This window comes from Lynx canadensis, chromosome C1, assembly GCF_007474595.2.
Source record: "Lynx canadensis isolate LIC74 chromosome C1, mLynCan4.pri.v2, whole genome shotgun sequence".
Classification (NCBI taxonomy): Eukaryota; Metazoa; Chordata; class Mammalia; order Carnivora; family Felidae; genus Lynx; species Lynx canadensis.
Genome location: NC_044310.1, coordinates 177,593,474 through 177,618,041, shown reverse-complemented (window position 1 = coordinate 177,618,041; position 24,568 = coordinate 177,593,474). Strand labels below are relative to the sequence as shown.

The window sequence follows — 24,568 nt, the reverse complement described above, 5'->3', positions numbered from 1 at the left end:
AGCCACGTTGTGATGAAAAGAGCTGTTTAAAACATTATTTTTTTGAATTTTTGTCCTATCTTGTATCAAATTTTCAAAGTAGAGGAAAAAGTAATTGACTTAGTTTGGTAATTTTTAAAATAGAATAGTTAGTACTGATGAGATCATAATCCAAATGCTCCCTGATGCAGCTGTTGTCACTGGGGAGAAACCTCACCAACTGTTCACCATGCTTATTTTCTTACACCTATTAAGGTACCTTTCAAAAACAAGGCATTTAGTAAGTGTTTGGTGAATGAGTGACACATGAATAATTAACAACGTGCAAAGCAGTCACCTGGTGACCGCTCTTTATTCTCAAAGGGACAATCTTCATAGGCCCATGCTTGAAAATGCAATTTTTTAAGGGACAGAAAACGGCATGGCATCTTAGATTGTCTTAATCTTGGTTCTAGACCCCTGGCACAAATATGTCCCCAGTTCTGGTCTCTATCTGCATTCCTCTGACCTGGAATTCTCAGTCTTCTCATGGCCTCTCTGGCTGGGCTGTGGGATTTGCACCACCAGCTCCAGCTCTGACACCCAGCTATAATTTGCCTCTCGTTTGTCAATAGATTAAAATATTAGATTGGCGTGGGGGGAAAACGTAGTTCATGTAAAGTCAATACCTCGTTCTACTCACATCATTCACTGTGGCATTTCTTCCCCTTGCTATAGAACTTGAGTTTACCGGTCTTTAACTTTCAGAACTCAACCTTTTTCCCTTTTCTTATACAACCATTTCATGTTGGCTCTTTTCCCAGTGTGCTGGCACTTCCTCAGTCCTCCATGAAATGTTAAAGAGTAACAGATGTAACCCTGCAAAACGTCAACCAATTCAGCGAGTTCACTGTGAAGTAAGTCACACTCCTTGTAACTTTGAATACAGCTTCTTTAAAAACAATCTACTGTCTGTTTGCCATTCTCTTTCTGGGTTCTCTGTCCTTATTTCTAGTCCATAGTGTGGTACTATATTGATTACCAATCAGGCAATAACTGGCTGCTTCTGATAGAAATTCAACTCCCAAGTTGCTTAAGGAAAAAAAAAAAGGAACTAGGTGTCTGAGGCTAACTGGGAGGTCCAGGGGTCCAGGGCTATGGATACAACTAGAACCAGGGACACATGTTGTCTTTATTCAGTAACATCTTCCATAGATAGAAGAGGCCACTGAAAGCGGCTTACATGGTCCTTGCCAGTCAGCATCCCAAAGAGAGAGCCAGAGAGATTGAGTACCCTGACTGGGGTCCCACCATGGGCCCAAGAGCCTGGGTCACAATGAGGAATAAAACATTGCTGGATGGAGACTTCTATGTTCTTCACAACAAAGCCCAAAGTGAAATCGGAATCTGGCAGCCATTCTGGATAGTTCTAGTCTCCCACCCTCAAATATTACAAAAAATCTACTTTGAGAATCTGAATTACCTATACAGTTGAGCTTAAAACGAAATATACCTAGGAACAAGGTAGACTCTCCAATTAGTATAAAAACCAAAGTCTGAGGGTGAGAAACCACGCATTTCAGCTGTACTTTTGAATAAACTCAATCAGGTGAATAAGCAAGGCTGAAACAATAGCCCTTTCTGAGCCAGAGTTTACACAATACAGTTCACAGCAAAGGTGATAAACTCTCCAGAGAGGAGGACTCTCCAGGACTTTTCCTCTGTGTTGGCCTTGGCTTGTCAAGGTATTCTCTGTAGTAACCTGACCTTGAGTTTTGCGCAGGCATCATTTACAAGAGTTAATTACCTTCCACCAGACAACATTTGCTCTATTGGCTATCTCCAAAGAAAAGAGCAGCACTGTATTGGAACCTTCCATTTAAGGAATCAAGTAGGGCATGGGTGCAGCCAACTAACACAGATTCGGTGCTCAGTCAGTATTGCTAGAGGAGACAACGATGTCAGTGTAGTTCTTAATACTTGGCCATTTGCCTTAAATAGAGTGTTAGGTTCCCTATCTAAGTATTCTGCCCTTTGCTGGGAAGATGAGTTGACTGGATGACTAATTGTTTTTTTTTCCCCTTTGCCAACCACTGTATGTGATCCATTGTTATCATCCTTAAGCAACATCCAGTGGCTTTCTCTGGGAATGGCATACAAAGTTAGAAATACACGGGGAATACAGACTTCCCCTATGATGTCAGCTTTTATTTTAGTTTAAACATTTTGAAAGGATGTCCCAAGTAAGCCAGACATCTTGTTTACAATGGGGCAGTATTGCAGAGTGTGGGCAAGAGGACAATGCGCTTCTGGTCCAAATTACCACTATGCAATCACGTCAAGTTTCACGTTACATCTGATACGACCACACATGACCAGCTTTTCCACCCCGAGAGAATCTGCAGATTGAATGTGGCTGAAAAGGGAGTTTGAAAGGATAGCTTTTCAGTACATTACCACGGATGTCAGGATTTGAGAATGGATGTTATTTTGTGTAATGAATGATTATTAATCATTTATATCATAACGACATTTGTTAAAGATTAATACTTCTCTTGTGATTTCCTTGCAAATTTTTCTACTCCCTGTAGCAAATAAGGTAGTGAATGCAGAGACCTTGCCTTTATATAAAAAGTGAATTGGGTTATTAGAGAACGTTCTCTGAAAAAAGCAGCCAGTCAACCAGCCAATAAGCAGTAGTGGCTCTAGAATTTCCAAAAAGAGAGGATTTAAAAGTGGCCACTTATCTGGAAGGGACAGCGAGAGGACTTGTCTTGAAGGTGCATTTGTATAACAAATACACCACCTTTACTCTGATGATATGTCTTGGGGAGTGCTATGGAAAGTGTTATGGAAAGGCAAGAGATCCTTGATACCTTGGCATTACCACCCTGTGTAAACTTGACAACCCTAAATAAATACAGTGCAAAGAAAGGTTTTATCTCAATTGACCAAATTCCTGGCTCAGATCTCACCTAGATATGAATCTAACAATGTCACCATTCAGGTATTCGAGTTAAGCAAAACCAGGAATAAATCTCTGTAATCGTTTGACCTAAGTATTATTGTTCACATTCCCCTCTCCTTCCCCCTACATCCATCCTGCTGTAAAGTACTGTCCCATACCCTCGCCAGAGCCACAGAGCAAGTTCGTGGGGCCTAGTTTATTAATTCTGTAAACACCATGATATGTCAGGGTCAAGGCCATTACACAATCCCGAATGAGAAAAGCCTAGAGAGTAACATTCATTTGTTTTACATGTGAAGGAAACTCAGAAGCCTTCATTTTTCATCTCCCTGCCAGTTGGCTTCCCTGTGAGAAGAGTACCCTCTGGTGCTCAGTTAAGGTTCTAGCCTTCAAACTAAGGAAAAGAAAACCTTTACAACTTGACCAATATAGACAGCTTTATGTGATAGGACTGGCTGTCCTTAAAATAGCACTTTTCCATTAAAAACTGTGTTGTTAGTTTTGTGTTAGACTTTCCCCCTTTGCTCTAATAGAGTATAAAACTAAGCAGGAACTTGGTAGTCCACACAGAAGGATCGACCCAGGCAGTAGCCGAAAAGGTAAGACATGCATTTATTGTCCCCTCATCAGCAACGATTTGAGAAGTCGAACAATTCTTCAGAGAAAGAAGATAGCAATTCTTCACTTTTTACAAATTTTTTTCAAATGTTTATTTTTTTGAGACAGAGAAAGACTTCGTGAGTCGGGGAGGGGCAGAGAGAGGGAGACACAGAATCTGAAGCATGCTCCAGGCTCTAAGCTGTCAGCACACAGCCCGACACGGGGCTCAAACCCACGAACCGTGACATCATGACCTGAGCCGGTCAGGCACTTAACTGACTAAGCAACCCCGGAGCCCCAACAATTCTTCATTTTTGACTGCACAGTCCTTGATAATTTCTATATATGTAAGAAAGAATGATTCACCCTTCCAATGACATTTTTTTCACAAATCATTTATTTGTTACAGGTGGTTATTTGCTTTGGGGATTTTTTTTTTTTCTTGTAGCAAGGATTTCCAAGCTGGTGAAGATCTTATAGAGGCTTTTTCCGTAGAGATGAGTAATAAAAACCCTCAGAGTTTCCAGACAGGGATACTAGTATGAAATGTGGGTGATAAAACTGAACATGAGCCTATTGTTCCAACCAGTTAAGTCTGCATTGGGTTGCCTCATCCTTTTAAGAAGATCAAACTGATGAAATGAGGAGAGAAAAGGAAGTAGTTGTTGTGGTTTACGGCTTCCAAAATATTTGCATTCATCCTGTCTTGATATATAGAGTAATGTCTGCCTTGGTTCCCCTCTGTTTCCCCCTTCTCTTTCTCATCTTTTTTGGGGGAGGTCATGGAGCTAGTGTGTACCATGGTTAGAGCTAGGAAACAAAGCTTTATTTTTTATTTATTTATTTATTTATTTATTTTATTTATTTTATTTGAAAGAGAGAAGGGGGGAGAGATGGATAGAGAAAGAGAGAGAGAGACTCTTAGGCTCTAAGCTCAGTGTGGAGCCAGACGCAGGGCTTGATCTCATGACCCTGGGGTCATGACCTGAGCCGAAATCGAGAGTTGGATGCTCAATGGACTGAGCCACCCAGGCTCCCCGGAAATACTGCTTTACAACAGAGAAAGCGCACCAGTAGCATTCACATCTACAGATCTGCATTATCTGTTCGGAACAGTGTAAGTCTACACTGTGCTTTGTGAGATATACATAGAGGGGTATACATTTTAAAAATTATGCCAAAATTGAGATTCCATTTTCCCTAAAAGTCTTGATTTGCAGCTCCTCCTGAAAGATTTTCCAGAGAAAAAAAGATTTTCAGGTGCCTGTTAGAAAGGTTCTCCACAAGTCCATTAACTACCTGTTCCGGGAGGCCTTTGAATTTACAGCACTGGATTTAGGGCCATTCTTCATTGGATAACCTTCTGCTAATAGACTACACAGCGCTGATGTTGAACTTCAGAGGGGTTCTATCCAAAACCCTATCAGCTCCAATCTTGCTTACCTACTTTGCTCCTTCAAACTATGAAATTAAATTTCATTTTGTCCCTTCCCACTCTTTTTATTCCACAGTAGCCCAGTAGAACAATGTTTGTAGCTCAGAGATGCTGCACCTTGTAACATCTCCACCCACTTTTCCTCACAGTGATTCCAACATGGGAGAATCTGGGTCACAGGTATAGACGTACTGTGACTACTCAGAAGGGAGATACTGAAGTTCCCACCTAGGACCTTAAATGTCCCACAAAGCAGCTTAGCATTAGAAAAAAGCATCCCTTTCTCTCATTGGATGAGGCCCTGCATAGAGGCTCATGTCCTGGGAACTGGAGCAGTTCAGACTTCAGTCCTCACTCATCCTCCCAACCGGGCTCCCTTGTGCAATGAACAAACCGAACAACTGTTCCTAAATGTCCTGGTACCAATTAACCTTGTTTATCATGACTTGCCCAAAGCATCTTTTGTTCAGGTTATTTTCCTCACTCTCTGGAAGGCTGCCAGTCTTACCTTCTTTAGGCAGGTAGAACATCCTTGCCCTTTCCCCTGACCGAATACAATTCTTTCATTCTTCACTCTTTCTGTTAACCACATCTCCGTATTTTCAGACTTCTTCGGTTCATTTTAGGCTTTAACTTTTCTGAATTCCTGTGACATTTTGTGCTTAGTATTATAGGTCAACCGAGCACTTATAGTTTCATATCCTTATTTTGTCTTCTCTGCCAATGTGATGTATCTTCAAGAAGATTCTGACCTAGAATCATTCTCATTGTGATAAGCACACCATAGCAGTTCAGTAAATATTTCATACTGAATTGAATGGATTTCCAAACAAGTATATAGCTCTGGCACTTAAAAGAGCATCTGGGGACTTCTGCTTTGAACATGATGGATTGAACAGGGATTAGGGTTGCCAGATAAAATCCAAGAAGACCCATTAAATTTGAATTTCAGGCATACTTATACTATAACTATGGGTCATACATATACTAAACAAGTACTTGCTGTTGATTTGACATTCAGATTTAACTGAGAGTCTTGTTTTATTAAATTTGGCAGCCCTTCCAGGGGTCGGTTTATCCTCCTCCCTTAACAGAAAAAGAAAAAATACACATACGAAACAATGGGTTTTCAGGCATTGGCAAACAGAAGCAGTGCAAGAGAATGATCCCTGGAAGAAGTGAAGAAATGAGACATCTTTCTGCTCCATCTTATTTTCTGGAGAACGTTTCCAGGACGCAACACAGAAAGCGGGAACTCAAACAGACCCTGGCAGTCTCCCAAGATGAGAAGACAGAGTTGAGAATTTGGGGAGACCAAGATGGCCAAAATTCACAGGGCAGAGCACCAGATAGGAGACTGCTGAACACTCCCCTTGATTCTTCAGTTACTGATCAGTGCATGTGTGTGAAGGAACTACCCACAGTTAGGGGAATAAAACCACTCGAGAGGAGTGGGGGGAACAACTTAGCTCACGCAGCGCTTAGTACATGCTGTCAACAGGCAGAGCGGGGAAATTGTCAAATTGAGTAAAAAAGCAAGACCAATTATTCACTACCAATGGGAAGCCCACTTCGAATATAAAATAAATAAGTTAAAATATCTGGAAACGAATATACCATTCTGACATGAATCAAAGAAAGCTGAAGTGGATATATAAATATAAAATGAAGTCGACTTCAGAGCAAAAAATATTTATCCCAGATAAAAAGGGTCATTTCATAATCATGAAGGGAAAAATCATCAATTGGGCAAGAGAATCCTAAATGTTTATGCACCTAAACATAAAGCCTCAGAATACATGAAACAAAATGTGACAGAACTGGAGGAAAATGCAGAATTATGGCTGAAGATTTCAACACTCCTCTGATAATAATAACTGAAGAAATAGGCTGAAAATCTGGAGTGAAATACAAGAGTTGAATACCACTATCAACCAACTTTACCTAATTGATATTGACAGAACACTCCTCCCAACAGCTACAGAGAACACATTCTTTTAAGTGAACCCTAAACATTGACCAAGATAGGCCATATTATGTCACTAAAAAAAAGAATCAATAAATTTAAAATAACTCAAATTAAAAAAATTCCCTAACCACAATGGAATTAAGTTAAAATAAATAATAAAAAGATATCTAGAAAAGTCTCCAAATATTTGGAAACTAAATGACACAGATCTAAAGCAAAACAAAACAAATGCATACATCATAGAAGAAATCACAGGGAAATTAGAAAGTATTTTGAACAAAATGACTGAGAATTAAACTATAATATATCAAAATTTGTGGGATACAGCCAAAGCAATGGGAAAGGGGAAACATATATGTTTATCTTAGAAAAATCAATGACCTAAGCTTCTACCTTAAGACACACAAAAAGAAAAGCAAATTGAAACCAAAGTTAGCAGAAGGAAATAATAAAGGCAAGAGCAGAAATCAATGAAGCAGAAAGCAGAAAAGCAGATCAATAAAATTGATAAACTTCTAGTCAGATTGTCCTGGAAAAAAGAAAAGATACAAATTACCAGTATCAGGATTGAGAGAGGTGACATTACTATAGATCATAATTAAAATAATAAGAAGAGAATATTTTTAACAACTTTATGCCTACAAATATAACAGATGAACAAATTCTTTAAATGATACAAACTAGGTATCCAGAACAGTTTTATGTCTGATACGGAAATTGAGAGAGTAGATCCTAAAAGTCCTCATTGCAAGAAAAAAAAAATTGTAACTATTCATGGGGATGAATGTTAACCAAACTTATTGTGATGATCATTTAACAATATACACAAATATCAAATCATTATGTTGTACACCTGAAACTAATATAATGCTATATGCCAGCTATACCTCAATAAGAAAAAAAGAAATTGAACTTGTGGAGTAAAAATTTTCCACTAAGAAAATTCCAGGGAGACATAGTTTTATTGGTGAATTCTTTCAAATTTTAGTAAGAAATAGGGGACACCTGGGTGGTTCAGTTGGTTAAGTATCCAACTTCTGCTCAGGTCATGATCTATGGTTCAAATTTAAGGAAGAAATAATACAAACTCTACATAATCTCTTCTAGAAAATTGAAGAGGAGGAAACACTTCTTAACCTATTCTGAGACCAGTATTACTTTAATAATGAAATAAAACACAGACATTATAAGAAAAGAAAGTTATGGACCAATATCTCATAAAAATAGAGCTGAAAATCCTTGTAAAATAATAGCAAATTAAATCTGGCAATATATACAAAGGAATATACATCACAACAAAATGGGGTTTATTCCAAGAAACTGAGACTAGTTTAACATTTGAAAATGAATGTAATTCATCAGACTACCAGACTAAACAAGAAAAAAAACATATGGCCATATCAACAGATGCAAAAAAATCCCTCTATTTCCACATTCATTCATGATAAAAATTATCAAAAGAAAAAAACAAAAACAAAAAAAAAAAACAAGGAATAGAAGTGAACTCCTTAACCTTATACCCTTAATATATTAAAGGGTATATTTGAAAAACTTACAGTTAACATACTTAATGGTAAGAGACTGAATGCCTTCCTCAAAAGATCAAGAACAAGTCAAAGATGTCTTCTCTCATCACTCCTATTTGACAATGCACTGGAAGAACTAGATAAGGTAATAAGACAAGAAAAAGAAATAAAGGACATACAGATTACAAAGGGGAAAAAAACAGTCTTTATTCACAGATAATGTGATTGTGTATGCTGACAATTCCAAAGAATCTACAAAAACATTCTGTAACTAATAGAGGAGTTTAGCAAAGTCACAGGATACACTGTCAGTATGCAAAAATTAGTTGCAATGAACAACTGGAATTTGAAATTTTAAAAGCCGTAAAAAGTAATTTGATATAAATCTAACAAAAACTGTTTAGGATTTTTATACAAAACATTAATGAAAAAAACCAAATAAGACTTATGTAAATGGAAAGATATACCACACCTCTTTTTAATACTCCTTTCTTTCTTTCATTTCCTTCAATATGACCACAGTAAAAACCATACCAGTCATTCTTGAAGACTGAGGAGGGAGGAGGAGGTATGCAACAAAGACAGAACGTAATTTGATATAAATCATTAGACATGTCATTAGATTGCACCAGCAGAGATTTTATACTGAGCCCCTTCATTCTTTGCAAGTTTTGTGCCATGTTTTCTTCTCTCTGCCACTCTCTCCTCCTCTTTAGCTCCCTTTGTATCTTTTTCTTTTCCTTCCTTTCTTCTTTTCTCTGCTATCTGCTCCACATTCCCGGTTTCTATTTGTCTTTAAATAGAGCATATTTAGCTGTCTTTTTTCACTTTTTCTTACTATCCCAAGCAGCTTAACCAAATTCTTTTCCTAAGCAAAGATAGTCCTCTCCCTAAAATATTTGAGAGAGAGATGGAAAGATAACCTCCTCTACCCTCTTCAACTTGGTGTTTAGACAGAATTGATGTACATCAAATCATCATATAAACTTTATATAACCATTTATAAACCTATAAATGTGAGATATTATTATAACTATCAAGGGTAGTGACAACCTTAGTGAGAATGAAGTGCCTGGACAAGGCAAGTCTTCTGAAAAAGCCCTCCTCAGGACCGATGAAGGTAAAGGGGCACTCCTTCAGCCCTCTGTCAGTTCAGTAAATATTTCTTAAATAGCTGCTCTATGCCAGGCACTGTAATACAAAGAAAAATTACATTTAAGTCTGATGCTCTAAATATTCAATTCTGAGAGAGACCAACACATGAAAAATACATTAAATGGAATAGGGCAGTTAAGGGTTATTTAACTGACCAGAAACATGGAATTTTTTTTGGACGAGTCTATACTTCAAATATCCTAGCCTTCTGTTGGACCTCATTTTCTAATTTGTGACTCAGCAGAAACAGTCACCTTATGTACAATAGAAACAAGATGTTATAGAGCCACATAATTTGCTAAACGATTTGGAACTCTGTTGGCAATGTGGCCACCATCCTGACACACCCAGGACTTTTAAATGCATGGCTAACTGTCCATATGTTCCCAGGGAAAGCTGGAAAATCAGAGAATATGCCTCATCTTTAATTAATAGCCTTTACAATGAGCCTCTCTATTTTGGAACTTGTGTTTAGATCCTTCAACTAACTTCCTCAATAGGTTTCTGAGAAATTTATTACTTTTCTTGTACGAGCAGATAAGATTTTTAGCAAAGACAAATGGTCACAAATGTTTCTGGAGCCAGAGAGTCCTAAGTTTGACTCCAGAACCCGCACCTTACCATCTGATTACCGTTGACCAGGTCCTTGAGCCTCATTAAGCCTAATTTCTTTGTCAATTGGAAATAAGAATGATACTTAATACTATGGGGCATTTGACAATTGGGTAAATTATGCATGTAAATCTCAGCACTTTGTCTTGCATGGAGTTATAGCTGTAAAAGTCCTATTATTATTGGAAAGAATGTTGTCCTTTATAAATTGTAATGCTCCTGAGATGGCAGTAGAGGGAGCACAGTCGTTGGAAACTGGACTTGAGCAAACTAAGAAGATAGGTATTTAAAGTCTTTTATATGAGAGACGTTGTCCCTATTCTGATGGAGCTTGAGGAAACTGCATACAGATGAGCTGGTAAGATACAAACCAGACTGCCTTGTCCCAGTTATCTTTGCTGTACCACTGATTTGAAGACTCAGTATGTCCTTCTGTATACCCATGTGCCCTCTCTCCAACATCAAACTCTAACTCACACTGGTTTTCCTAGGACACGTTAGAGAAGCTTGGGCAGGACAGGGAAGGTGCTTCCACAAAAATGAAAACCAACAAATGTTTTATTCTTTGTACAAAAATTGGGAGAAGGTGGATCTGGGTTATAACTTGCAGCAGGGACAGTGATATCCCCTTCTCTTCTCTTGCTAACTCCTAAACAAGCAGCTCTACTTAGACATGGTAGAAAAAGCAGTCAAGAAGAACTGGCTGAATTCTCTCTGACTCTGATACCTGCCCACCTCACCTGATCTCTCTTCATCTCCATTTGAAACCCCATCTATACAGTAGGAGAGAAGGGAAGGAGGAAGCTTAACCTAATAACTTTCGAAGTTCCTCACAACTTGGTTATTATTATTCTATTAATAGTAGCTATTGTTGAGTGTTTTCTCTCATCTCATTCCTTCTATTAGATCTTTGAATCTTCCCAGCAATTCCATGTGGGATGTAATATCCCCATTTTTGTAGAGAGTTTGGGGCTCAGAGACATTAGGTAGCTGATCTGACTTTGTACAGCTTGGAAGTGGCACAATCAGAACTAGAATCTATTTTTCTGCAAGTGTATAATCTGATATCTCCCTGTTAAGATGGGGCAAGAAAAAAATTAGAAGTGGGGCTTCTAAGTAGGACAATTGAGGCATCAATTATATGGGGGAGTGGAATCTGTGGTGGCCTTTGAGTTTGGTAAACTAGGGATTTCAGTTTAGGGTGCTTTTGTTTGGTTTTCTTTCTCTTCCCCGGCTCTCTGGGAATGATGAAGCCAGGGTAGATGTAGGGCCAAAATACTGTGACGTGGCTATTTAGACTTGATTCTAAGAAAGAAGTAGACATCAAGAATCTGTTCTCAGAAGCCTGGCTCAGTTCATGAAATAGGAAGGCAGACAGAGGTTTAAGGCAGATGCTTTAACCAAGAAATAAAGCGTTCATCTGGGCAGATTCCCTCATAATATTCTACTGGGTAAACTGACTATGGTAGATAGGATACGGTAGGCAGAGGAGAGGTTTCAAAAATGTTGTCTTGTGGACTCCCGGGCGTAGGTCCTAAGACTTTTTTTTTTTTTAAAGAAATCTGAAAATAAAACTTTTTATAACAATAATGTTTTACTTTTTCACTCTGTTGACATTGGCACTAATGGTACCAAAGCAATGGTGGGTAATGCCAGTGCCTTAGCATGAACAAAGGCAGTGATGCCGTATTATTCTAGAAGTCATTGTACTCTTTAGCACCAAACACTTAAAAATGTTTAAATACCAGTTTGACTTAATAATGTTCTCAGTGAAGTGGGAAAATTAATTTTATTAAATTTTAAATTAATGTCTCCTTAATATTCTGTCATAGAATGAGAAGTACACATGTTAAGGCATGATGATCGTCTCAAGGAAAAGCACTTGTGTGACTGTCATAGAACATCATTTCTACTTGGAAGAATGACTTGACAAGTGGTTGTTCAAACTAGGGTATTTGGAAGACGTTATCCTGAAAATGAACAAAGTGTGACCGTCATTTCAGGGAAAACAATTGGCAATGTCTGTTTCCAATAATACAATTAGAGTTCTTAAGCAAAAACTAGAATTTGGAAAACTTGTATCCTTGCTATGAACCTTACAACTTCCAAATACTTAAAAATGCCTTTCCAGGGGCACCTGGGTGGCTCAGTCGGTTGAGCATCCGACTTCAGCTCAGGTCACGATCCCACAGTTTACGGGTTCGGAGCCTGTAACCTGTTTTGGATTCTGTGTCTCCCTCTCTCTCTCTCTGCCCTTCCCCTACTTGTGCATGCACAGGCGCGTGCTTTCTCTCTCTCCCTCAAAAAATAAATAATACTTTTCTAATGAGATCAGTGGTGGTATTAGCTAGTATGATTTTGATTTGTATGATGAAGTGTGTCAGCATTTACAGGATGTGTAATTTAGTGGACTCATGTTTTCCAAATAACTAATGTGTGATATTACAAAATCATGTGTGAGTAAAGTTCTATTTGAACTAGAAGATATACTAACAGGTTTTCACATAACAGTATATGTAAAGTTGGTTGATAGAGTTTCACATCCCACAGTGCAACCAATCCTTAAAAAATTACCACTTGTTGAGTTTTGTGGCATCAAAGAAGGATATCCACCTTATCTGAAAAGGCTATTAAAATGCTCTTCCTTTTCCAATTACATAACTGTGCGAGTCCAGTTTTTCTTCAAATACATCAACCAAAACAATATCTTGCAAAAGATAAAATGCAAAAGCAGATATAAGAATCCAGTCTTTTCTCAAGCTGTACATTACAGATTTTCAAAATGTAAATCAATGCCACTCGTTCTCACTAATTTTTTTAAAGATTTTATTTTTTTTAATATTTTTAAATGTTTATTTTATTTTGAGAGAGAGAGACAGAACAAGCAGGGGAAAGGCTGACAGAGGGGGACAGAGGATCCGAAGCAGGCTCTGAGCTGACAGCAGTGAGCCAGATGTAGGGCTCGAACTCATGAACTGTGAAATCATGACCTGAGTTGAAGTCAGATGCTCAATGACTGAACCACCCAGGGATCCCTTAAAGATTTAATTTTAAGTAATCTCTACACCGAACATGAGGCTCAAACACACAACCCCGAGATCAACAAATTGCATGCTCCACTGACCGAGCCAGCCAGGTGCCCCCTCACTAATTTTTTTTATATTGGAAATATACTTGTTTTTAATTTTAAAAACGTTTAACACAGGGGCCTGGGTGACTCAGTCAGTTAAGAGCCTGACTCTTGTTTTCGGCTCAGGTCATGGTCTCATGGTTCATGGGATGGAACCATGAACATCTGGCTCTGCGCTGACTGCATGGAGCCTGTTTGGGATTCTCTCTCTCCCTCTTTCTCTGCCCTTCCCCCAATCTAAATAAATAAATAAATAAATAAATAAATAAATATTTTTAAAAGTTTAACACATAATGGGTTTATGATTATAATTTCCCACGAATAAACATTTTAATTTTATTCTCAGGTTAAATTTTAATATAGTAAATAGGAATTTAATACATAATAATAACACCGAAATTCTTTGGAGTTGTCAACAATTTTAAGAGGATAAATGTGTCATAAGATCAGTTTGAAAGCTGCTGAGGGAGTCCTGGAGTGAGGTCCTTAAAAGGAAGAAGAGAACAAAGTCTGCTTTGTATAGCAGGCACTCAACAGTTGAATAAAGACACACAAAACCAGTATGACTAACAGTAAAAGGCAGGAAGTGAAAAGTGTTAAATGAGTGGTCTAGATCTGCGCTGTCCAATAGGGTAGCCGCTAGCCACATGAGGCTATCCAAATGGAGACTAGCACTTGAAGTGTGCCTTGTCCAAATGGAGATTTCCTGAAAATGTCAATTGCACACCAGACTTTGGAGATTTAGTATGAAATAAGGAATGCAAAGTATGTCATTAATATTTTTATATTGAAATATGTTAATATTCTGTATTATTGGATTATTTACATGATTGAAATCAATTTTGCCTGTCTCTTTTACCTTTTTCAATGTGGCTACTAGAAAATTTAAACACGTGGCTTGCATTTCATTTTTTTCTTGGAAAGTGCTAGTTTGTATGAGAAGTGTGATGAGAATTCAGAGCAAGGGAAAATTGCTGTGAGATGGGGTCAACAGTGAAATCTTTACCAGGGACAGGATCTTAAAAAAAAAAAAAAAAGGACAAACCAAAAAACAGACTCTCAACTATAGACAATAAGTTGATGGTTCCCAGAGGGGAGGTGGGTGGGGGGATGGGTGAATAGGTAAAGCGGTTGGAAGCACACTTACTTTGATGGGCACTGAGTAATATATGGACTCACCGAATTGTTTTATGGAACACCTGAAACTAATATAACACTGTATGTTAATTACACTGGAATTAAAATTAAATGTTTAAAAATTTACACAAATTGGGGGAGGAAGCTGCCATTGAAGGGAGAATCAACACTGAATCAATACAGAAATAGGAGAGGTTAATCTAGGGAGCAGAACAGACTAGTCTGCCTCAGATCTCAGGCTTCTGGGTAGGGAGTAGGGGGAGGAGGAGGGGGAGGGGAGTTTCCGGATAGGTTGGGACCAAACTGTACAGCACTTCGAGTACCAAGAATTTGGACTTTTTCCTAAAGGCAGTGACTGCTTCCCCAGAGCAAACCAGACTTTGCTCCTTAGCTTATTGGAATACCCTCAATTAGGCACTTTCTTCGGGTGCAGACAGAGTAGTAGAAGCTCCCAGAAACTGCCCAGGAAGCAAGCAGCCAAGACCAGGCCTACCTGATCAGAGTAGAGTGATGTAGAGAGTATGACTTTGGAGTTGACTGACTTTTTGCGTATGAGGGAGGGAGAGGGGCAGTGAATGTAAAGCACCTGATAATGTCACCTGGGAGAGGAGCATCCGGGGCAGTGCACATGTGTGATGGCTGGTCCAAGAGTGAGGAAGCAGGCCTTTTACTTTGGTGTATTGCTGTAGGCTCAGGCGTAAGCAAACCGAGTCATTCCTTCTGCCTTGTTAGGTCTATCTTCCTTTATTTCTGTCTTTATTTGCCTGAACGTTCATAGAACTCGTGTGTGCTGAGGGTTAGCATCTAGCCTGGAGAAGATGAAATAAAAAGACCACCTGGGGCGCCTGGGTGGCGCAGTCGGTTAAGCGTCCGACTTCAGCCAGGTCACGATCTCGCGGTCCGTGAGTTCGAGCCCCGCGTCGGGCTCTGGGCTGATGGCTCAGAGCCTGGAGCCTGTTTCCGATTTTGTGTCTCCCTCTCTCTCTGCCCCTCGCCCGTTCATGCTCTGTCTCTCTCTGTCCCAAAAATAAATAAACGTTGAAAAAAAAATTAAAAAAAAAAAAAAAAAAAGACCACCAAGGAGGGAATGGAACCCCTGGCCTCTTATCCAGGCTCAGAAGCTAACTCATTGACTAGCTCCTGTCACCTCTCTGGGCCTCAGTCTCTCCAGATATGAAAGAGGTGTTAGAATCAGATGAGACCAAAGCTCCCTCCAGCTCTGTGATTCTAGAATAGGCCCATGTCACAAAGGGAGAAAAGCATACCACGGTGACCAGGATCAGGGCTACCTGGCAAGTGGGAAGGAGAATCCTGGACTAGTGAGGGTGGGCGTGAGTGGCCCACACAGGAGCTGGCCCAAACCTTTGGGTGAGGTTGTCTTCTTCCTAGTGAGCAGACCCTGCTGGAATTGGAGGAGCACAGTGAAGTTTAGGAGTTTGATATTTCAGTCCTGGCACCCCTTCCATCCCAGGGGCTGGCTCACCAGGGTGAGTGTGGAGCCTCAAAGGAGGAAGCCAGGAAGCCAGGAATTTAGCTCCAGACAAGTCTGCAGGGGGTCTCAGATGTATGGGACCCCCCTGAGGAAAATGAATGCGCGTAACTCCACCTACTCACTCACCTCGCGACACCCTCAGACCACCTGCAGTCGCAGGAATGATGGCGGCCGGGGAGGGGGGGGGGAGATAAAGAGAGGGCGCCCTACAGAGGGGCTCCAGCCTGATTGTTTCTGTTCTTTAGCATTTCTAGAATAGAGAGTGGGTGGGAACCGACTCAAGTAAAGTCCCAGAGACTCTACCACTGACGCACAGGAAAGCCTCAAGTGGGAGGAGAAATGCAAATCCCCTACTGACAATGGCGTCAGCGGCTTTGTCCCGGGGACTGTGAGGGGCGATTCTGACTTTGGACTTTGGCACCGCCTGGGACCTGGGCTGAGAGAGCCAGGTAAGTAGGCAGATCACACCTTGGAGTTGCTTCTCCGGAGGAGCGCGGGTCAGGAAATGCTTATGCAGAATGCCGCCGAGGCTGTGCACTTGGTGGTGTGACAGTTCACTTCACTTTAACTGGTGTGAGGATGGGTTCTTCTGAACAGCGTCCGACTCCACGAGGCAAAGATGCGCTCCCGCGCAGGTCTGTGCGTGAGACTCGGGAGCTCAGCCCGCACATCTGCACGGCGGGAGGGACCGTGGTGGCTGATGCGGAGGTGTGTCCTCGCGGAGTGCTGAAAGTGAGCCCCCCCTTCTCTTTCTTAACCAGCTTCTCTGAGCTATAATGTCTGACATTAGACTGAGTACACGGGTTTCAGAGAAAAGTCTGGAGCTAGGCTGGACAGTGGCCGTGGCTTTGATGAGAGGGGGTATTTTCGGACATGTCATCTCCTTTGCAAGCTATGTGTCACGGAGCCAGCGTAGTACTATTAGCCCCCAGACAGCGCGACAAAATGCCCCTTTATCTAGGGCCAGACATTCAAGAGAATCGAGAGGCGCTCAGTTTTCAAAAGAAATGTTCTATAGTTTTCTTGTGATGGGAGACTTAGCGCTTAGAGAGTGAAAGCAAAGGAGGGAAGGATGAGTAAAGGCATTTCTAGAGGCTGCAACAGAGAAGAGGGTCCTCGGATCACATACCTTATCCTTCCCTTCTTCAGCCCTTCAGGTTCAGCTGAACCCTTAAGTTCAGCTCTCAGGAAGGTGGACCCCGGTCTTAGGAGTAATTTTTCTGACTTTGGGGTCAGTTCAGTCCAGTTAATTCTTAGTTAGAAAACAGATTGTAATGGCATTTTCAGCTCATGTGCTCTCACCATTAACTAGAATAAAGCAGGGATGTAGCAGGACAATGGCACTGTGGCATGGGAACAAACATCCCAGTTTTGTGTGGTGTGTGTATATATGCCCAGCATCTGCAAAGACAACCTCAGATCCGTCCTTAGGAGCTGTGCATCTTAGGCAGGGGTCATTTTGCCTACTTGTTCCTCAGACGTTTGCCATTTTTAAAGTTGGGGTCAAACTTACTATCCACCTGCCCTATTCATAACAAAATCAAGATTGCCACTCACTCTGCATTTAACAAGCACTTACTGAGCCCCCACGATGTGCCTATAATTGTGCGTGTAAAGGTCTTCAAGACACAAAGTGATATGAAAATAAAACATTATTTCTTTGCCAGTTTCTTTTAGAAAAACATTCTTCTATACATTTAGATCAGGGAATCTGAATTTGAATTGTTCCATTTGAAACCTGAGGAATATGTGTATGAAATACATGAAATTTATTATCGTGACCTTCTGTGAGCAAAAGGAAAACTTACCTACAAGATAGGCCGAAATATTATGGTGGTTAATCATGTAAAAGTTTTGTTTCTTGATCTAAAATTGCCGATAAAACAATCAGAACTTTTGACTTTGGAACAAGTAAAGTACTATAACTTCAAGAAGTCATATTAATCTCCCTGAGTTAGGAAATGTCTAAAGCTTCTAAACTGGCCAGCGTAGGATAACATAGGGAAACATACTTTTGTTTTGTGACAGGCTGCCACATACATCTCAAGTGTGGTTTCTTCCTCCTTAAGTAACCTGAGGGTTTAACCCTTGTCAGTTGTACATCAGAGATGAATTAAAAGTAGACCTTAAAAGCTCTGCCCATTCATAGTGTATCATCAAACAGAGAAATATAAATATGCATTGGTTCACAGATATTTTGAACTGGAAGAATTAGAGCCCATGAAAATGCATACATGAAGCTCTTCATAAAAGCTAAGACCAAATTTGATCAGAAGTCTGGGAATAGGAAGCTGACTCTGGAAGCCAGACAAATCTGAAATAAAAGAAAAAGGACTGGGCAGTTCGACACACAGGAAGCTTTTATTGGGTACTCCTCATATAGAAAGCCCTAAGAAGGTCTTTGAAGGTGCAGTTAAGTATGTTATTTGCCTCAGGCTGCTCAAAGTCAAGAGTGCAGAGGGAGCAAGTGAGCTTGCTGAGAACACAGATTTGCAGGACAGAATGGGGGTAAGGTGAGGAGTGTTGACAGGGAATGAAATCTTTCTGGAGAAAGTTCTGGAGTTCCTGTTAGAGCAAAGCAGGACATGGTTTGGGAAAAGAGAAAGAATCACGTTCCGTGCATTAGGGATGACTTGGGAAAAAGCTGAGAATTGCTTTTATCTTTGGATTGAAAGCATTTTCTTTTTACTGTTTTCTTAAATAAGGTGACTATGAAAGAAAATTTTTTCACCAGTTACTTAACTAATGGACAACATCGTCTTTGTCTGAAATCTAAGGGGAAAAAAACACATGTACCACAGTTACTAACATTTGTAAACTTTAATTTTACCCTTCATTTATAGCATGTCTCAGTGGAATCAAGTCCAACAATTAGAAATCAAATTTTTGGAGCAAGTAGATCAATTCTACGATGACAATTTTCCTATGGAAATTCGACATCTGTTGGCTCAGTGGATTGAAAATCAAGACTGGTAGGACCAAACATTATTGTATTTTCCCTAGAGGTTGATATACAAATGCCTTATGCTCTATCCATGTGGATTTATTCTATGATCTTTTTTTGACTGAGTAGATGCATATTTTTCATCAAGGATTTGGAAAGCTTCCTCTGAGGAAGAAAATCATCATCTTTTCTGGTTTCATCTGTTGTAGATGAAAATTTAATGCTTCTAGTGCGTTGGGTTTTTTGGTAAGCCCAATCCCAGTAATTCCTAACTATTAAACAGCCAAGGAATAAAACTATTGTTTACATCAATTTTCAACACAGACTCCATGTAAATAATTATTTTTTATTATGTTTTACAGTCATTCTTTAAAGCTCTGTTTACCTTGTACAGTTAATTTTTTTTTTTGCTTTGAATAGTTCTCTTTTTTATTGTGAGAAAATATACATGACATTTACCATTTTAACCATTTGTAGGTATACAATTTAGTGGCATTCGGTATACTTATGTGGCTGTACAACTATCACCACCATCCATCTCCAGAACTTTTTCATCTTCCCTAACTGAAACTCTGTCCTCATTAAACAACTACTCTTCATTCTCTGTAGCCCAGACTTATCAACCACCATTCTATTTTCTGTCTCTCTGAATATACTACTCTAGGTACTTTATGTAAGTGTAATTGCACAATATTTGTCCTTTCGTGACTGATGTATGTCATGTCACATGTTTTTTCAAGGTTCATTCATGTAGCATATATCAGAATTTCCTTCTCTTTTTAAGGCTGAATAACATTCTATTGTATATATAAGCCACATTTTGTTGGGTTATTCATCTGTCAGCCAACATTTGAGTTGTTTCTACCTTTTGGCTATTGTGGCTAAAGCTGATGCAAACACTGATGTACAAATATCCGTTCAAATTCCTGCTTTCAATTCTTTTGGGTATCTACCCAGAAGCGGAATTGCTGTATGTAATTTATGCTTATGTTTTGAAAAATTTCCATCCTGTTTTCCATTTCTACCAGCCATGTGCAAGGGCCCCAGTTTCTCCACATCCCCACCAACACTTGTTATTTTGGGTTTTCAATAATAGCCATCCATTTAATAGGTATGAAATGGTAGCTCACATTTTGATTTGCATCTCCCAATGATTAGTGACGTTGAGTATACTTGGATGTGTAAAATTTAAGTTTTAAAAGCTGTTAAATGCTTATCACTGTGGAATACATTTATCTCTCTTTAAAACTAGTATGGTAAAGAAGTAAACATTTTACTGGACGTTGTTTCCTGCTGACTAATAACACTTTTGTTTTTTCTAGGGAGGCGGCTTCCAACAATGAAACCATGGCAACAATTCTTCTTCAAAACTTGTTAATACAACTGGATGAACAGTTAGGTCGCGTTTCCAAAGAGAAAAATTTGCTCTTGATACACAATCTAAAAAGAATTAGGAAAGTCCTCCAGGTGAGAATGCATTCTACTTTTTCAAAAATATTTGGATTTCTGTGTCTTAAATTCAGCTAAAAAAAAATATATGTACCCTTATAATATTATTTTCAATTCAGATTTAAGAGGGAAAATTTGAATTCTCTTACCATTTTACATTTTAACTAATGTGTGTTTTTCATGAAATTCTGAATCTGAAATACACCGTAAGTGGGAGGGTGTGTGTGATTCGCATGTGACTATTTACTAGTTATGTTCAAATTTGACACTCCCCGGAACAAGGATTTGAAAGACAATAGGTTCATGGCTCTCCACCAGTCTTCCCTTGCCTTTCTCTCTTATGTAACAATTTAGTTAGTATTGTTCTCATTTATAGATAGAGGTATCGTGGTTGTATGTATCTTTTCAGATTTGGTTCAAATCTCACCTCCTCCAAAAGCATTCCTTGGTACTCTCTAGCCCCTATCTCTGGCTTTCTAGCCTCTAGCTCTCCAAAGGCTCACCCAGGCTAATATGTGTTTGTCTTCTCCCCAAAACTGTGGAGTTTAGTATTCACCTTTGAATTCCCAGTGCCCATCACAAGACTGGATATATAGCAGGTGTGTACTATTTGTTGATTAAAGGTATGAATGAATGAAGGGAGTGAAACAGGGATCTAAAGAATTAAAGGCAGGCTAATACTGAGTTAAACCCAGAGGTGCTAACACACATAACAAACTCTTAATGTGAACTGCTGTAATATTTCCTGAGTGTCTATACAATGTATTAAACAACATGAAAAATGCATGTGCCGTTTTTCAGTGAGGCATTCTTAAAATCCCAAAGTTCCGATGAATACGTTTTTAGAAAATTTCATCTAGGCTATAAGAAAAATGTGCTGGAAGTTATTAACGCTTGTGGGAAGGGCATATATATTGGTTTTCCTATTGTTTGGATTGCACTGAGCCATTTTTGCCCTTGTAATGCCCTACAAATTTGCAAGACACTCGGCCTAGGTAGGAAAATAGCTTGTTGCCAACAAAACAGGATTTCCCACAGCATAAAGCAAACAATCTCTTACAGAGATAAGACATTTAACCTTGGCTTCATTAGCTTAGTGCTGTAATCAATAAGCCTAAAACAGAGGTGGGCATACCATTACCCACAAGTCAAATGTGGTCACTGCTTCTTTGGAAAGCCCATGACTAAGAATGGTTGTTACATTTTTAAGTGGTTGACAAAGAATTAAAAATATTAATAAGTTTGTGACATGGAAATTCTGTGAAATTCAAATTTTTATATTTTAGTGGAAATTGCCATGCTCATTCATTTACATATTGACTATGGCTGCTTTTGCACTACAGAGGCACTGTTGAGCAGTTGTGACAGAGTGACCCCTAAAGCCTAAAATCAAAATGTGTATGTGTAGTGTGTGTGTGTGTGTGTGCGTGTGTGTGTGTGTGTGTGTGTGTGTATCAATAACATTTATCTGGTCTAGAAGCAAAGGTCCTACAGGTCACTTTGCTAGAGGGACATAGATGGATAAAATGGTTGAGGCATGGTCTTTGGAAATTCTGAAATTTGAAATTCTCAAAATGTGACCTTGGGTAATCAGTTAATCATTCTGAATTCTCACATCTTTTCATGTAAATGAGTATGATCTTTATTTACTTTTTGGGATTGTAAAGAATATGGGAGTTTTTATTCTGGCAAAATAAATAGGCTTCCAATAAAGGATTTTTGTTGTTGGTAGAAAAAGAACAGGACTTTCTTAGTGTAAATGAAGAGTAAATTTAAAGGCCATCTTTTTTGGAGGGTGGAGGTAAGATTTTGAGGGAATTCAAGAACCTGCAATAACTCCCGTTCACATTTCGACTCAAGCACAAACTCTTCTGCGTATGTCACTGGCCTTCCAGCATCTTCTCTCTGTAGACCTTTCCCAACAAACTGCTCCAAGCTCCTCAACATTCCTGTCTCAGAAGAATACATCTTCTCCTTGTTCCTAAACACATCAAACTCACTCTTGAAAGACTCGGAGCCTTCGCTCATGACTATACCATGGCCAGGAATGCAAAACCATCCCTCTTACTGCAGCCCAGTTTCCAGTGGTTCCTGGAGGACCTATGGATGTCCCAGTGCACCAAGGAAATCTTCACCACCTTAGCCCTTATTCTCATCCTTCATGGAGCACAGGTGGCAAGATAACCAGTATCTCTTCTGTGCTGGATGTGTCTAAGCAGGTCACAGCTCTTTGAAGTAAAAGCCTGACCTCCTTTTTTGGCCTCTCTACTCCCTCTGGTACCCATTGTGGTTCTACTACAAACTAGGAACTCAAAAAACAGTTGGGTTGGTTAAGATATTTTGAATTGACAAAACACTTGCTCTTTCCTTCCTTTTATAAGTGATACTTATTGGGCATTTGCATTAATTCAGAATACAGTAAAAAATAGCAATAAAGAACATTGTCAACTATGGTTGTAGACTTAAACTTGCATTTAATGTTTCTTTCTAATGTATCATATTCCCACTATGGTTTCTTTTTTGTTTTTGTTTTTGACAAATCTTTTTGAGAAAACAATATCCCCTGCTTCCCCAAGAATTAAAAGAGAAAAAAACCTCCTATCAAAACACTGTTGACACTGTGCTTATCTGGTTTGAACATTTTCATCCTCTGATATTTCAAATACAATCCGTTTAAACAATTATAGCAAAAAAGCACAGATGATACAGTTCCAGGAGAATTAAACAAGTATAAGGCAGATTTATTTTAGTTCTTTACAGAGCAGCTGAGGTCTCCAGTTTCCATATTTTAATTTCCTCTGAGATGGGAAGCAGTTGAACACTGATGTCCAGCTCACCTTAGCCCCTTTAGCGGGAAAGCAGTTTCAGGTCAAGGCCAGGAGCAAGGATTGCCCCAGGTTGCATCCTGACTCTGTGACTTACTTGCTGCATGGCCCAGGGCAAGAAGTTTACACTCTCCGGCCTCAGTTTCCTCAGTAGTGTGAGCAGAATCACACTGGTACGGACCCCAGGGGTGTTAGAAGCATTAAAAAAATTGTAAAGAATGTGGTAAGGTCAGGATTTGCTAAAAAACAAACACCTGCCTTAGATATTTAAAAAATGCTTCACCATGTTCTTGGGCCTTTTTTTTTTTTTAAACTTTTTTTAGAGCAGTTTTGGGTTTACAGAAAAGTTGAGCAGAAAGTACATACTCCCTCTCTACCTGCCTCTCCCCATTTCCCCTATTATAACATCTTGGATTGGTGTAGTACACTTAGTACATTTGATGAACCTATTGTGATATGTTACTATTAACTTACGGTCCGAGATTACATGAGGGTTTGCTTTTTATGTTGCCCAGTTCTATGGGTTTTGACAAATGCATAATGTCATGTATCCACCATTTCAGTTTTACTGTCCTAAAATCTCTGCTCTATTAGTTCATCCTTCCCTCCCTTATCCCAAACCCCTGGAAACCACTGATCTTTTTTTGAGTTATTTATTTATTTATTTTGAGAGAAACGGAGACAGCATGAGCCTGGGAGGGGCAGAGAGAGAGGGAGAGAGAGAGAATCCCAAGCAGGCTCTGCACTGTCAGTACAGAGCCCGACACAGGGCTCAAACTCACGAAATCGTGAGATCATGACCTGAGCCAAAACTGAGAGTCAGACACTTAACCAACTGAGCCACCAGGTGCCTCAACCACTGATCTTTTAAATTTTTCTCTAGTTATGCATTTTCCAGAATGTCATATAGTTGGAATCATACAGTATATAGACTCTTCAGATGGGCTTCTTTCACTTAGTAATGTGCTTTTCAGTTTCCTCCGTGTCTTTCTGTAGTTTGATAGTTCATTTCTTTTTATTGCTGAACGATATTCCCTTGTATGGATATACCATAGTTTGTTGATCCAATTTTGGCGATTACAAATAAAACTGATGTTAACATTCATGTGCAAATTTTTGTGTGGGCATGAGTTCTCAACCCATTTGGGTAAATACCTAGAAGCTTGATTGCTGGATCTTTGTTCTTGGGCTGTCTCCCGCAGGGCTCTTTTCCTTATTCATCTCCCTCACTGTGTCTTTTTCTGGGACATTTATTTCTCACAGTTCTGGAGGCAAGGAAGTTTAAGGGGCCAGCAGATTCGGTGTCTGATTCAGCTTCCTGGTTCAGAGGCTGCTCTCTTTTCCCTGGGCCTCACATGGTGCAAGTGA

General features: G+C 39.5%; 1 protein-coding gene across 6 annotated transcripts in view; it reads left to right on the top strand.

Moving 5' to 3' along the window:
* Positions 1-16,342: 16,342 nt before the first annotated feature.
* The window catches only part of STAT4 (signal transducer and activator of transcription 4), a 92,050-nt gene continuing 83,824 nt past the window's right edge, over positions 16,343-24,568 (top strand). For 5 of the 6 annotated variants that reach the window (XM_030326006.1, XM_030326005.1, XM_030326007.1 and 2 more), the window contains exons 1-3: positions 16,343-16,431; positions 18,826-18,954; positions 20,249-20,393. In XM_030326006.1, coding sequence (XP_030181866.1) covers positions 18,827-18,954; positions 20,249-20,393 — 273 coding nt within the window. In that variant the 5' untranslated portion in view covers positions 16,343-16,431; position 18,826. Of the gene's footprint in view, positions 16,432-16,489; positions 16,715-18,825; positions 18,955-20,248; positions 20,394-24,568 lie in introns of those variants that run through there. The other variant, XM_030326003.1, reaches the window with a different exon arrangement.